Source organism: Lissotriton vulgaris, chromosome 5, assembly GCF_964263255.1.
Source record: "Lissotriton vulgaris chromosome 5, aLisVul1.2, whole genome shotgun sequence".
NCBI classification, from domain to species: domain Eukaryota; kingdom Metazoa; phylum Chordata; class Amphibia; order Caudata; family Salamandridae; genus Lissotriton; species Lissotriton vulgaris.
Genome location: NC_141693.1, coordinates 2024997264 through 2025010728, shown reverse-complemented (window position 1 = coordinate 2025010728; position 13465 = coordinate 2024997264). Strand labels below are relative to the sequence as shown.

The 13465-nt window shown below is 48.0% G+C and overlaps 1 protein-coding gene across 1 annotated transcript in view; it reads left to right on the top strand.

The window, feature by feature from the left end:
* Positions 1-13465, top strand: part of PKN3 (protein kinase N3) — a 314322-nt gene that overhangs the window by 172631 nt on the left and 128226 nt on the right. The window contains exon 13 of the mRNA XM_086920604.1: positions 12177-12250. Coding sequence (XP_086776730.1) covers positions 12177-12250 — 74 coding nt within the window. The remainder of the gene's footprint in view (positions 1-12176; positions 12251-13465) is intronic.

Sequence of the window (13465 nt, the reverse complement as noted above, 5' to 3'; positions counted from 1 at the left end):
TATCACACCGAACATCGGTGTGACCCCAATTTATATACAGTTTTGGGGCAATAAAAGATAGGCGGCACAAGTGAGAACACATTTTAGAGACATATATGGTCATGTTTTGGAACACCGCCAGCTCATTGGAGGGGGCACAACTCCGCTGGTCAGTTTGGCGCACATTCCTAAAGGCTTACTGGTCAGTTGGGACTGCGCATGTGCAAGCTTGACCAGTACTAAAAATAGCCTGTTGCTGGGCAGACTGAAGTGGTCAATGGAACGGACAACGGACTAAAGGGCACTCCGGCCACGAGGCCGCTTATGGTCTAAGATGGCCACCGTAACATTCAAGATGGCGTTTTCGTACATAGCCAAGTTAAGGAGGACAGCTGGTGGTTTCAGCTAATCGCTAACGCGGCCATGCCATTTACGACAGACGACCCTTTTAGCGATTAGCTGAATCTACCTCATAGTGAACATAATCGGGATGTTCGTCCTCAATGTCTATTAACATTATTTGAGTTACTTCTTTATGAAGCATCATTTTGTCATGAGCAAGAGCTCGTCTTGAGGGTATGCAAGCTGACAAACACATAGAACATAAGGCTGGGCCACATTGAATACATAGGCATATGAAAAACATTGCTCCCACAATTATACATAGAATCGTCAACAGTTTCCAGCCCCAGGTAGCAAGCATGGACCAGAACCATCCTGAAAGTGTCCAAGTTCCATTGTCCGGATGTATCTCAGCTGCGATCTTGTGGAGCTTAGATATCGCATCATAAACAGATGGAGAATTGTCTGGAATGTATACACAACAGCTGCTTCCGATAATTCTACATGCCCCCCCCACGATCAGCCAAAACTACGTCCAACACCATCCTGTTTTGAAGCGTAACGATCCTAGAAATCTGTAGTTCCTCGGTAATGTTTCCCAGGGCAATGGCAGTGTCATTCGCTACAGCCTCAACAACACGTGTCAGTCGTCTTATTTTCCGGCTGTTCAGTGCAGCCCCCACAAAGGAGAATAGTCCCAAATTAAAGTCCACATACTGTTGCAAAGCAGTGTCGGTCTGGTCGTTGTCATCCAGAACAACAGTTCGCTTAACCCTATTCAAGACGAAATCGTGGTATAACGTGTAATCATTGTGATACATTGGTGGGGCAATGAATACAGGAGGTAGTACAAACGATACATAGCATGTGCCCAACCACCCCAATGGAAGCTGATGGTAACCCTTCGTTCCACAAATAAAATACGTATTTCGTGATGCAACAAATGAGATGCCATTCGGGCTATCAAAAGTGAGAGTAGTATTACATTCGCTTTTCCCCACTGCAATCGAACCCTTATTTCTGATACATAAATCGGCTTTTGTGGCAATGACATTAATGACATGTGCACTTGATACATTAATATTCCTCTGGTTGCTGTACACACGTGGGGCAGACACGTTATCGGGCCTGTACTCTTCCCATTCAAATCGAGTACCCTCAGCCCGTGGAAACCCATCCTTGTCATGGGAACATACTTTATTCAAACGGAAAAGCACCCCCCCTTTGGTTGGCCATCTCAAAGTAAAGAGGAGGGTGTACCAGGCGTTGCATGATCCATTATGTGAAAACGGGAGTGGAATAAGTGGGGTGCCCCCTCTCTTTTGGTGCCCTGGCAACATCCCGCACACCCAACAGTTTGAGGTATTAGTCATGTTATGTGTGTGGTGAAGAATCTGAATGAAGCTGTTATTTAGATACGTTTGTCTATGACGTTCTTCATGAAAGGGTAATGTAAAATGAAAATGTTCAGACGGAGCCGGGGTAGTCGGCAGCAAATGTTCACGTACAGGCACCACAAGTTCAACTACCCAGGCTATAACAGCTATCACCACAATAGTCAGGACAAAAAGAAAGGCACCCAATACTTTTTTATCTCGTGATGTTGTTGATGCCATAGTTCAGAAATGTTCGTGCAAAATCTCAAATAGCACAAATTGTTCACAAAGTCTCAGATACACGTGCGTGTATACCTAAAAAAGAAAAATACGGTGCTGAACTCCGAGGTAGCCGTTGTTTTCTTCTCCGGGCCAAGACAGGTGTCGCTACACTGGCAGAACTGATCCCCCCCCCTTGGAATTCCCGGTTTCCGTTTCACAAACCTGGAGCGGTAACCAACCAGTCATAAAAACAAAAATCTTCTTATCGAGGGCGCAAGTTGTAGCGCTCTCGTCCGGCAACAGCGTGGTCCGGGAAGGCTCCCTCTACTTCGGCCGATGTCACAGCTGGGCTCTTTTCTTTATCCAAGATCTCTTTGTAGTCGGTCAGCACAGCAGGAGTCACCAGATCCGGAGAGACACGGCGGCAGTGTGTCGAATGCACCCACCGCTGTCTGTTGGTCACTCGTACAGCGGTTCGGGTTGCAAGGAGGACCTGTTCGGGGCCCTTCCACCTGGGCTCCAGACTGCTTGCTCTCTCAAACGACCGAATCATCACATGGTCACCAGGGCGGAGATCATGGCCCTCCAGTAGAGTTGTCAGGGAGCGCTTCTCGAACCTGTTGATGAATAGAGAGTAAATCACTTGTTAATCGTGCCAAATAGTCGTTCATCATAACACAAGGCACATCATGTATTAGTCGCGGCTTAGGCACCCCCCAGATATTCATGGGGTGCCCAAACACCACCTCATAGGGCGTAAGGCCAGTTCGTGAATGGGGTACTGATCTAAGAGAGAGTAGTGGTAGCGGCAAAGCGTCTGGCCACTTCAACGATGTAGACGCCACAATTTTGGCCAGTTTAAGCTTCAACGTAGCATTGTACCGCTCGACCAGACCTGCTGACTGAGGGTGGAATACAGCGTGGAACTTCTGCTGAATCCCTAACCCCTTCAGTACATATTCCACAATCTTTCCAACAAAATGAGGCCCATTATCGCTCCACAGAAATTTACAAACTCCAAAGCGAGGAAAGAATTCCTTAAGCAACACCTTAGCTGTTGTCAAAGCCGTATTGTCTTTCGTGGGGAAGGCCTCAACCCATTTGGTAAAGGCACATACCACCACTAAGACGTACTTCAGGTTGTTGCAGCGCTCGAGTTGGATGTAATCCATTTGGAGTACCTCAAATGGTGCAGAAGGTGGAACGAACCCTCCTTTCGGAGTATGGGTCCCCTTTCCAGGATTGTGCTGTAAACAAACCAGGCAGGTCTGCACTACTCTCTTCGCAGTGTTAGCAATCTCAGGATGTTCCCAAACTCGTGTTAAAAGCCGAGTGATTGCAAGAGCTCCGACATGCGCCAGTCCATGTGTCATCTGGACCATCGCCTGCAAGTAGGCCGCAGGCAATTTCCACTTCTCCATGTCTTTGCTTCTCCAACAGCCCTCATCATCTAGTACCCCATCTGCTGCCCATGCCGCAAGTTCAGATTCAGTAGCTGACTTTTGAATATCCAATATTTCTGCTCTAGCATCACTCCATCGCTCAGCCTGCGATTGTATCACGTACATAGGGGAGCTAGTTCGGGACATAGCCGTTTGTCTTGCTATGCTGTCTGCAAAAGCATTTCCTTGGCCCACTTTATCCGTGATCTTTTTGTGGGCACTGCACTTCACTATCGCTACTTTCTTTGGGCCAAGCAGCGCATTTAGGAGATCACGCACTAGCTCTCCGTGCATAATGTGCTCTCCATGTGATGTCAAAAACCCACGTTCTCTCCAGAGTAGCCCGAAGTCATGTGCCACTCCAAAGGCATACCGGCTGTCCGTGTATATGTTCACACATAGACCAGTACTCAATTCGCAGGCTCTTGTTAAGGCTATCAGCTCTGCTGCCTGAGCCGATTTTTGTGGTATCCTAGCTGTTTCTACCACTGTCTTAAGTGTCGTGATCGCATAGGCTGCGGAAGTCGTACCATCTGGCAGCCTTACACACGATCCATCAACCCACAGTTCCCCATCCACATCTGGAAGTGGGACATCCTGTAAATCGACACAACCCTTTGTCTGTTCCTCGGTCAGGAAAACACAATCATGATGTTTTTCTTCCTGACCCTCCTCGGCCGGATAGGGCAATAAAGTAGCAGGGTTCAAAGTAGCGCATCTTTTCAGTGTAATATGTGGCGCCAAAAGTGTCAACTCATATCCTGTTAGCCGTGCACTCGTAAGGTATTGGATCTTTGTTTGGTTTAGCAGGGCATCTACTGCGTGAGGAACTAACACCAACAGTTTGTGCGATAACACTATTCCCTCACTCTGTCGTCTGGCAACTGCTGTTGCTGCTACCGCTCGAAAACACCCAGGCAACCCTCGTGCTACAGGATCCAAGATGGCAGAGAAGTATGCACATGGTCTCTGCTTATCCCCGTGTAGTTGCACTAACACTGACAACGCGCACCCATCATTCTCGTGCACGTATAATGTGAACATTTTCGTGTAGTCTGGTGTGCCTAACACGGGTGCGGAACAAAGGGTCTGTCTCAACTGTTCAAAAGCCTTCTGACATTCATCTGTCCATGCTAAGGGCATTGGTGTAGCTTTGGACAATAACGCTAGCAAGGGTTTTATAATGTGTGAAAAACCCATAATCCATTGTCTACAAAAGGACGTCAACCCTATGAAGGCACGTACGTCTCTCTGCGTGCAGGGGACTGGTGTGTCTAGAATTGCTTGAATTCGATCAGATGTTAATGCACGCCCCTCCTTAGACAACAGATGACCGAGGTAGGTCACCTGGGGTCTACAGTATTGGAGCTTCTTTTTCGAAACCTTATGATTGTTCTGTGCCAAAAAGGAAAGCAACGCAATTGTACTTTCTTCACATTGTGCATAAGTGTCAGCAGCAAGCAGAAGGTCATCCACGTACTGGATGAGAGCAACGCCAGACTGCAATTTAAACGAATCTAGCTGCCTTTTCAAAGCCTGGCTGTAGATGCTAGGGCTTTCAGTATAACCTTGGGGAACACGACAAAATTTATACGATTTATTATTTAACGTGAAGCCAAACAAGTATCTGCTATCAGGATGGACTGGGATGGAAAAGAACGCATTCTTTAAATCAATTACGCTAAACGTGGTGGCCGTGGGTGGGACCAGCGTAAGCAAGGTCGTAATATCGGACACCACCGGGTATTGGGGAATGACAAATTTGTTGATCTCTCGCAAGTCAATAATAAAGCGATAGACTTTGTCGTCAGTATCTCTTTTAAGGATCGGAAGAATAGGGCTGTTGCAAACATAAGGGACCTCCTCCACAACCCCTGCAGAAATCAAATCCTGAACAATATGTGTCAATGCAATTTCACCTTCTCTCGAGATCTTATACTGTGGTACTCGTGGTAGAGGGGCCCCCTCCTTAACAGTAATGTGTATTGGTGGAATACGCATCTCTCCCACATCCGTATCTGAGGTCGCCCATAACGTATGCGGCAGAGAGGCCAGAGCTGAAATATCTGAGATGGCATAAAACCTGTCGGGGTCAGGATAATTATCATTCAGGATAACCCTCACTCCCTCAGGAGCGCAACGTATCGTGGCTCGAAAATATTTAAGCAAATCAATACCCAGGATATTATCTGGCGTGTGGGGTGATAACAAAAACTGACCAAAACTAAAATATTTGTCAAGACATAGTGCAAGGGGCTTAGACAGTGGGCTAGGGCAGGGTGTGCCATCGAACCCTACACATGTAATCATTTCGCCAGACAGGGGAGCCCTCGGAACCAAGTTTTTCGACAAAGCGCTACGTGTAGCTCCTGTGTCGACTAGAAATTGATCAGTAGAACCTAGAATACCCGCTGTTACATATGGACCCTGCTGATCTACCGGCACTTCAACTGATTCCTTACCCCATCCTACGCAGTCCTATGCATGCACATAATCCTGATGCTCCACATTCTCACCCTCCGAAATCTGATATTGATTTCGTCTATCAAACGTATTTCGCTCATCCTGGCCACGGCCCCTCTCCTCAGCCCTTCCACGATCATTTCCACCACCTCTTGCTCCCGTATAACCTCCTCTCGACCTTCCGCCTCCTCGACCACGCTGACCACGTTGCTCACGAAGTACCGGACAATCTTCGGCCCAATGCCCGAACTCCTTACAATAAGCACACTGATCCTCCGCTATGTCCGTACGACCATATGACGTATTTCCTCCACCTCGTCTACCTCTATCATTCCCTCTATTCTGTGTTCCCCGAACCTGCGCCAACATCACCTTCGTTTTCAATTCCTTCGCCTTTTTCTCAACACTTTCTTTAGCCTCCAATTCCTGCCGCTCATAATACTGCGCCATAGTTAACAAAGACGCAGGGGTCGCCGTGGCCCAGGAACTTTCGCTCGATTTCAATCTCTTTGCAATCTCCGGTAGGAGATTAGCCACATACTTATCTACAAACAAATGCCGACCCGTATCGTCTGTTAAAGATTGACCACTGTAATCATGAAATGCCTCTTCAAAACGTGTAAAGAAATCTGAAACCGTTTCGTCGGGTTTCTGTTTGCACGAAGTTAACATGGTCCAATCAATCTTTTTAGAGGGAACAAGCGTCTTTAATTTAGTCAAGATAGCTGCCGGAAGATCTAGAATTAACTGACAAGGCTTACACGCCGGTTCCCTATCTAAATCGGCAGCATTTATTTCTTTCCATGTGCCCCCCAATATTGTTTCATCATTATTTTTACGAATTTGCCTCCACATATCAGGTGGTAAAATTAGCCCAAAGAACAAATCTATATCCACAAGAGTCATCACACAAGACGAAATAGCCCCTTCCACCCCTTCATAAAATGCCGCCGGATTTTTTCGAAGATCAGGTAAAGAATTTTTCAATGCCATAACATCTGCTCTATTCCAAGGCGTGTATACCCAGTTATATACAAAATACCCTTTCGCATCCTTTGACAATTTATCGTCATCTGTACCTTCCCCTTTAGGTGGAACATACAAAGGCGCGGCTTCACGCATAGGCATAACATGCAACGCAGAACTCTTATCTGAACCACGGAGAGAACGCTCCTTAATCTGCCCGTTATTCTCCAATTCGGACTCCTTTTGCCTCCTTTTCCGCTCCTCCCGCAATCTCGTCGTCTCGTCTCGCAGCCGGATCAGTTGCGTGAATAAGTCGTCAACATCTGTAAGATCAAATACACCTTTAACCAAATTCTCACGATACACTGACAACGATTTAGGTTCTAACGTGTCTGAAAGTTCACGATATGCTGCAACAACTTCATCTGCCAAACTAGATAAGAAATACATTAATTCAAGATCCGACCACATGCCCTTCTCTGCAATCAATTCAGTTTGAGAAACACATTTCTTATTCACTTTACGAGCCCAACTACGTAAATGTGCGGACCTCTCCGCAGTAAACCTGAGAGCGGATACACCTTTCTTTTCCGACTTATCCTGCCCATCATCTCCCGGATCTTCAGCTGGAGCAGTCGGCGAAACGTACGGAGGCGGTGACCGATCTAGCAATGAAAAATCATCAGTCTCATTATTAAGGACAGGATAAAGCGGTCGACGGATAGGAAATTGACCAGTCGTTTGCAATTTACGTTCCCGTTCCTCCCTCTCTTTCTTCTCCTGAGCCTCCTTTTCCTCAAGCTGTAAAGCCTTATCCCGAGCAGCCTTGCGCTGTTCTTTGTCCGCCAAGGCAACTTCACGCTTCATTCGCTCACGCACCGCTTTCTCCCACATTCACACACAATCAAACATATTTTGTCTAGACCTGCGTTGAAACAAACATTGTTCCACAAACTGTACTTTACGTAAATCGAACGACCCATGTAGAGGCCATTGCAATTCAGGATCCGACTTTGTATACTTATGCCATAATTTGCTGTACATTATAGGGGGAAGGCCAAATTTTATATACATCTCACGGTTTGGTGTTCCTTCTGGAGGAGCCGGCTGCGCTTCAGCTAACCTAATTGTGGCACCATTTCCAAAGCAGCACATTCCTCGGAGTGTGCTGAAAACAGGCATGTTCAAAAAGTATCACGAAAGCGTGACACCATATAAAATGGCACTTACAGTACTTCACACAGATGTGCCGCTCAGAGGAAAAAACAAAGTTAGAGAAACATCTCTACATGCCTGCCTATGTGAAGTGCACTACACATATAAGTTCAAAGATCACAAAATCACAATGTTAGCTAACTCAAATCAAAACGTAGATCGTAGGACTTCGGCAAGCGTCCGAGGACTACCTTACCGATCACAAATCATAGAACTTCAGTAAGCGTCCAAAGACTACCTTACCGAACACAAACCTTACCCAAATTCTCAAATGTCCAGATTCCAACTGCCAAGGTCTTGTAAGCCAAATCAGCCAAACGGCACTTTCTCAGCAACGCAGACACTCGAAAACTCAGTCGGAGACCGGCGCCACCTGGAAGGTCAGATCGGAAGGAAAGGAAGAAACACCGTGGCAGCCAAGACTCGGGTCACTCGTGGCAGCACGCGTCCATGGCGAGTTTCCAAGCCTTCGTCACGACCTCTCCTTCGGGCATCCGAGTCGCCGATGAGTCCCTTCGTGGTCGCCAATTTGAAGTAATCCGGGTTCCCAAGGCCTACATGCTCCAAAGATAACCCACTTACACTCAAGAACTGTTGGCACGGAAACTGTAAAAGGCAAAGAACAAGTTTATTAAGACCCCATGGGGTGGTGGTACACTCAACAGCACCCTTCGGTAATGCAAGAGGTATCACACCGAACATCGGTGTGACCCCAATTTATATACAGTTTTGGGGCAATAAAAGATAGGCAGCACAAGTGAGAACACATTTTAGAGACATATATGGTCATGTTTTGGAACACCGCCAGCTCATTGGAGGGGGCACAACTCCGCTGGTCAGTTTGGCGCACATTCCTAAAGGCTTACTGGTCAGTTGGGACTGCGCATGTGCAAGCTTGACCAGTACTAAAAATAGCCTGTTGCTGGGCAGACTGAAGTGGTCAATGGAACGGACAACGGACTAAAGGGCACTCCGGCCACGAGGCCGCTTATGGTCTAAGATGGCCACCGTAACATTCAAGATGGCGTTTTCGTACATAGCCAAGTTAAGGAGGACAGCGTGTAGTTTCAGCTAATCGCTAACGCGGCCATGCCAATTACGACATACCGTAGGAGTGACTTATAGGTGCATATGTGTCTATATGTATAGGTAGATATAGATATACTATATCTAAGTAAGGGGGTGATTACACCACCTTACCCAAGCTGAGTGATCAGCCTGTGGTGTCTGTTTGGAGGGCCAGCCAGGGGTGGCATAATACATGCTGCAGCCCCTGGTTGACCTTGGATGCACCTATGCCCTGGGTACCTATGGTAAACTATACAGGGGCTCACAAGGGTGATCCGGTAACCAATCAGGTATGTACCTAAAGTACATGGTATCAATTTAGAGAGGGAACAGCTGGGCTGTAGGTCTGATTAGCAGGCCCACAGCCGCACTAAAGTAGAAAAACAAGAAAATCACAGCAAAAAGTGGGGCTGACCATAGGAAGCAGACCCTACTCTCCTACACAAGGGACTTATAATAGTACCCCAAAATCCAAACTGGAGTGTCCCTAAAGTACATGCAATCAATTTAGAGGAGAAATCAGCTAGACTGGGGTCCTGGATAGCAGGATCCCAGTCAGTCTAAGTTGAAAACAGTGAAACATCAGCAAAAAGTGGGGGTAACTATAAGAAGCAGATTCTACTCTCCTACAAAGGGGAGGTTGTTTTGGTGATGGCTGATGCTCCAGGTACAGTATAGGGGCAGTATGCATACTGTCTTTTTTCACAATTGCCAAAAAAACTCTAGGTTGATAGAATCGACTTCTGCACCTACAAGGGGAGTTGACATTAGGAGTGGATCTATGTATCTATGCATTGTGCCACCCAGAGGCTCTCCTGCTTAGACACATGAAACCAGCACCGCCCTTGCTGGGTTCAGTGCAAAGGTCCCTATGAGTGCCCCCTAATTCCAATATATACGGCAGTTACCTCATTGTCCAAAATTAGAAGTTTTACCGCAAACACCACAGCCCCTCAACCCTCCTCAGGTACATTTTGGGAAGTCAAACCTGCTAAAACGTACTGGGGAAAATACCTACTAAATGTTTTGTGACACGTATTTTGGTGTTAAGATCCCCAAAATCCACACTTTATGCCCAATTTAGGGCAAGGCTCATAAAAGGTGCTGCTTAGCCCACAGCCTCACCCCGATACCTTCCGACCATTATGGGGTCGCATTTTAGTGGGTTACACAACAAATCAGAAAGGAAGGACCCCTTCCTCCGGGACCCTCGTAATTGGGACCAGAGACTGCCACCTCCTCTCCAAGGCTCCACTGTCCTGCCTCAGCAGACCTGGCTGCTGGTTCTCGTCGGTCATTGCATGTGTCTGTTCACTGTAACCCACCCAAAGTGCTCAGAGCCTTATTCTGGCTGGCTTGTAGCAGTTTACAAAAATTTCACACTAAAAGGTCAGGAGGATTAAAGGCAGTCAGTGCAGCCTCCTTGGAGGCAATTAAGCTCAGAAGAAATATCTGTCTGTAATGTGTGTGCCCTGGCACACTCGAAGGGTGGCTTGACCTAGGAAAGCCTGTAGTGTGTAAGGACGAAAGCTCTTACCCACTCAGGAGATGGCATGCTTCATCATCGGGCCCCTCCTGGCACATATCTGATTGAATGAGGTACAGGTGACTACCCATCCATTCATTGAGCAGCTTATCGGGGACTAAATTTGTAGATGCTTTGCCGTGCCACACGTGTAATGTGTTTGGGTGTGAGGCGAGAGTGCAGAGGGTGAACAAAATAATGTATGTGACTAAAAACTATCTACTGGGTGGAGTAAAGAGATGTTATTGATCCCCCAGTGGCAGAATAAATGTGAAGAGGGGGATAATTCTATCCACAAGCAGGGTCAACATGTTTCAGTCTATACAAACAACTGTGGCATTCATCAGGACTAAAGTTGACCTCCCTGCTAGATATATAAGAGCACTATAGTAATGTATACGCCACCACACTAGGTTTATTTGAAAGGTGCCAGATATTCACCTCAGTGTTGTGAGCTGTAGGTCTGTAACAAATAACAATCCGCTCAACATCAGGTGGCGAGTGTGGCACAAGCCTGGTGCTGAACGCCCCAGTGAAGTGACTAAGTGTACAATACACTGTAAAAATGGCGGTACACACTCATGCTCAGGTATTTATCACAACGTAATAGTAAAATGACTTTACTGTATCCTCAAAACTGGAGCAGAGAGGTCGCAATGATGCCACAGAATGCAGTTAAACCAGCTTCGTCTCCATTTGAGGTACTGATGACGTATTCTCTGGACTGTGGCCATCCTTGTCAGTTCTTGACTGGGTGAGAGTATTCTGCTTAATTGAGAAACTCTGTCCATCACCACCCCCTGTTGTTTAATTATTTTGTCCACCATAAGCGTGGAAGGGTATACTCAGACGTGAGTCCCTAGCTCATTGCACCATCAGGATTCAAGCAAGCCGGGCCGAAGACGGCTGAAATGCCAGAAACCGGTCCCCGGTAGCTTGTTTCCTTCCCAGTGAAAGAATTGGCTTGGTAGTTTGGTTTGCCCTGTTCCCATGATACACTGGGCCAGGGACAGACTAATTTGCATATAGCCAGGTTCTGAGCTGGGATGGTGCAGTGAGCTAAAAAACGGTGTTGGATTAAGCCCTGATCTCTTGACTGGGTGAGAGTGGTCTGCTTAATTCAGACACTCTGTCCATCACCACCCCCTGTTGTTTAATTATCCTTGTCAGGAAGCATCAGTAGAGTGTCCTTGTCTCAAAGCATTAGTGTGCTGTGCTGCTGTGTAGGATACACATATGACCAGCCACCTCTTCACTCATTCTGATGCGGCACTAGGTGTATGTAAAATACAGGTCTGGAAGAGTCCCCCCAGGCATGCTGTAGATCTCAAATATCGAAAGGAAAGTCTTCACAGGCACAGCAGTCTGCCAAGAATGGTTTGACGAATGTCACAGGTTCATCAGGTTAAACTTTGCAAAAATCCAGAATAAATATTCCTGAGGTATCTTTGGGATGCGGGTGAAAGATTCAGAGAGTGAAAGAAGGGGGCATCTTGACTTCAGATATCTGACTCCTTGTATTCAGTGTTTCTGTAAAAAGGAACTCATTCATGTCTGTGTATTTGTAACATTTCTCAGCTCTTCAAGAGGCCCCATGTTCTGCTGAATGGGATTTCAAGCTCCAAGGCCTTGGAAAAGCAAGCCCAGCACAGGTAACTACTGGATTGTAGTCATGGAACCACCAGGGCTGGGGTCTGCACCCATCTGAGACCCAAGGCTGGGGTACAGCAAGCAGGGCCCTGGGACGGAGGGCTCAGTGTGAGACAACAGGGCCCTAGAGGGCTGAGACTGGGGGGTTAGTGCGAGTGCAGGCACCCTCAAGGCTGGGAATGAGGGCTTTGAGTGAGACAACAGGGGCCTACAGGGCTGGGACTGGGGTGTTAGTGTGAGACAACAGGGCCCTACAGGGCTGGGACTGGGGGGTTTAGTGTGAAACAGGGGCCTACATGCCTGGGACTGAGGGCTTAGTGTGAGTGCAGGGACCCTCAAGGCTGGGAATGAGGGCTTTGAGTGAGACAACAGGGGCCTACAGGGCTGGGACTGGGGGGTTTAGTGTGAGACAACAGGTGCCTACAGGGCTGAGACGGGGGTTTCGTGTGAGACAACAGGGGCCTACAGGGCTGAGGGCTTGGTGTGAGATAACAGGGGCCTACAGGGCTGGGACTGGGTGGTTAGTGTGAGACAACAGGGGCCTACAGGGCTGAGACTGGGGGGTTTCGTGTGAGACAACAGGAGCCTACAGGGTTGGGACTGGGGGGTTTAGTGCGAGACAACAGGGGCCTACAGGGCTGGGACTGGGGGGTTAGTGCGAGACAACAGGGGCCTACAGGGCTGAGGGCTTGGTGTGAGATAACAGGGGCCTACTGGGCTGGACTGGGTGGTTAGTGTGAGACAAAAGGGGCCTACATGACTGGGACTGGGGGGTTTAGTGTGAGACAACAGGGGCCTACAGGGCTGGGACTGAGGGCTTAGTGCGAGTGCAGGGACCCCCAAGGCTGGGAATGAGGGCTTTGAGTGAGACAACAGAGGCCTACAGGGCTGGGACTGGGGGGGTTAGTGTGAGATAACAGGGGCCTACAGGGCTGGGACTGGGTGGTTAGTGTGAGACAACAGGGGCCTACAGGGCTGAGACTGGGGGGTTTCGTGTGAGACAACAGGAGCCTACAGGGTTGGGACTGGGGGGTTTAGTGCGAGACAACAGGGGCCTACAGGGCTGAGGGCTTGGTGTGAGATAACAGGGGCCTACTGGGCTGGACTGGGTGGTTAGTGTGAGACAAAAGGGGCCTACATGACTGGGACTGGGGGGTTTAGTGTGAGACAACAGGGGCCTACAGGGCTGGGACTGAGGGCTTAGTGCGAGTGCAGGG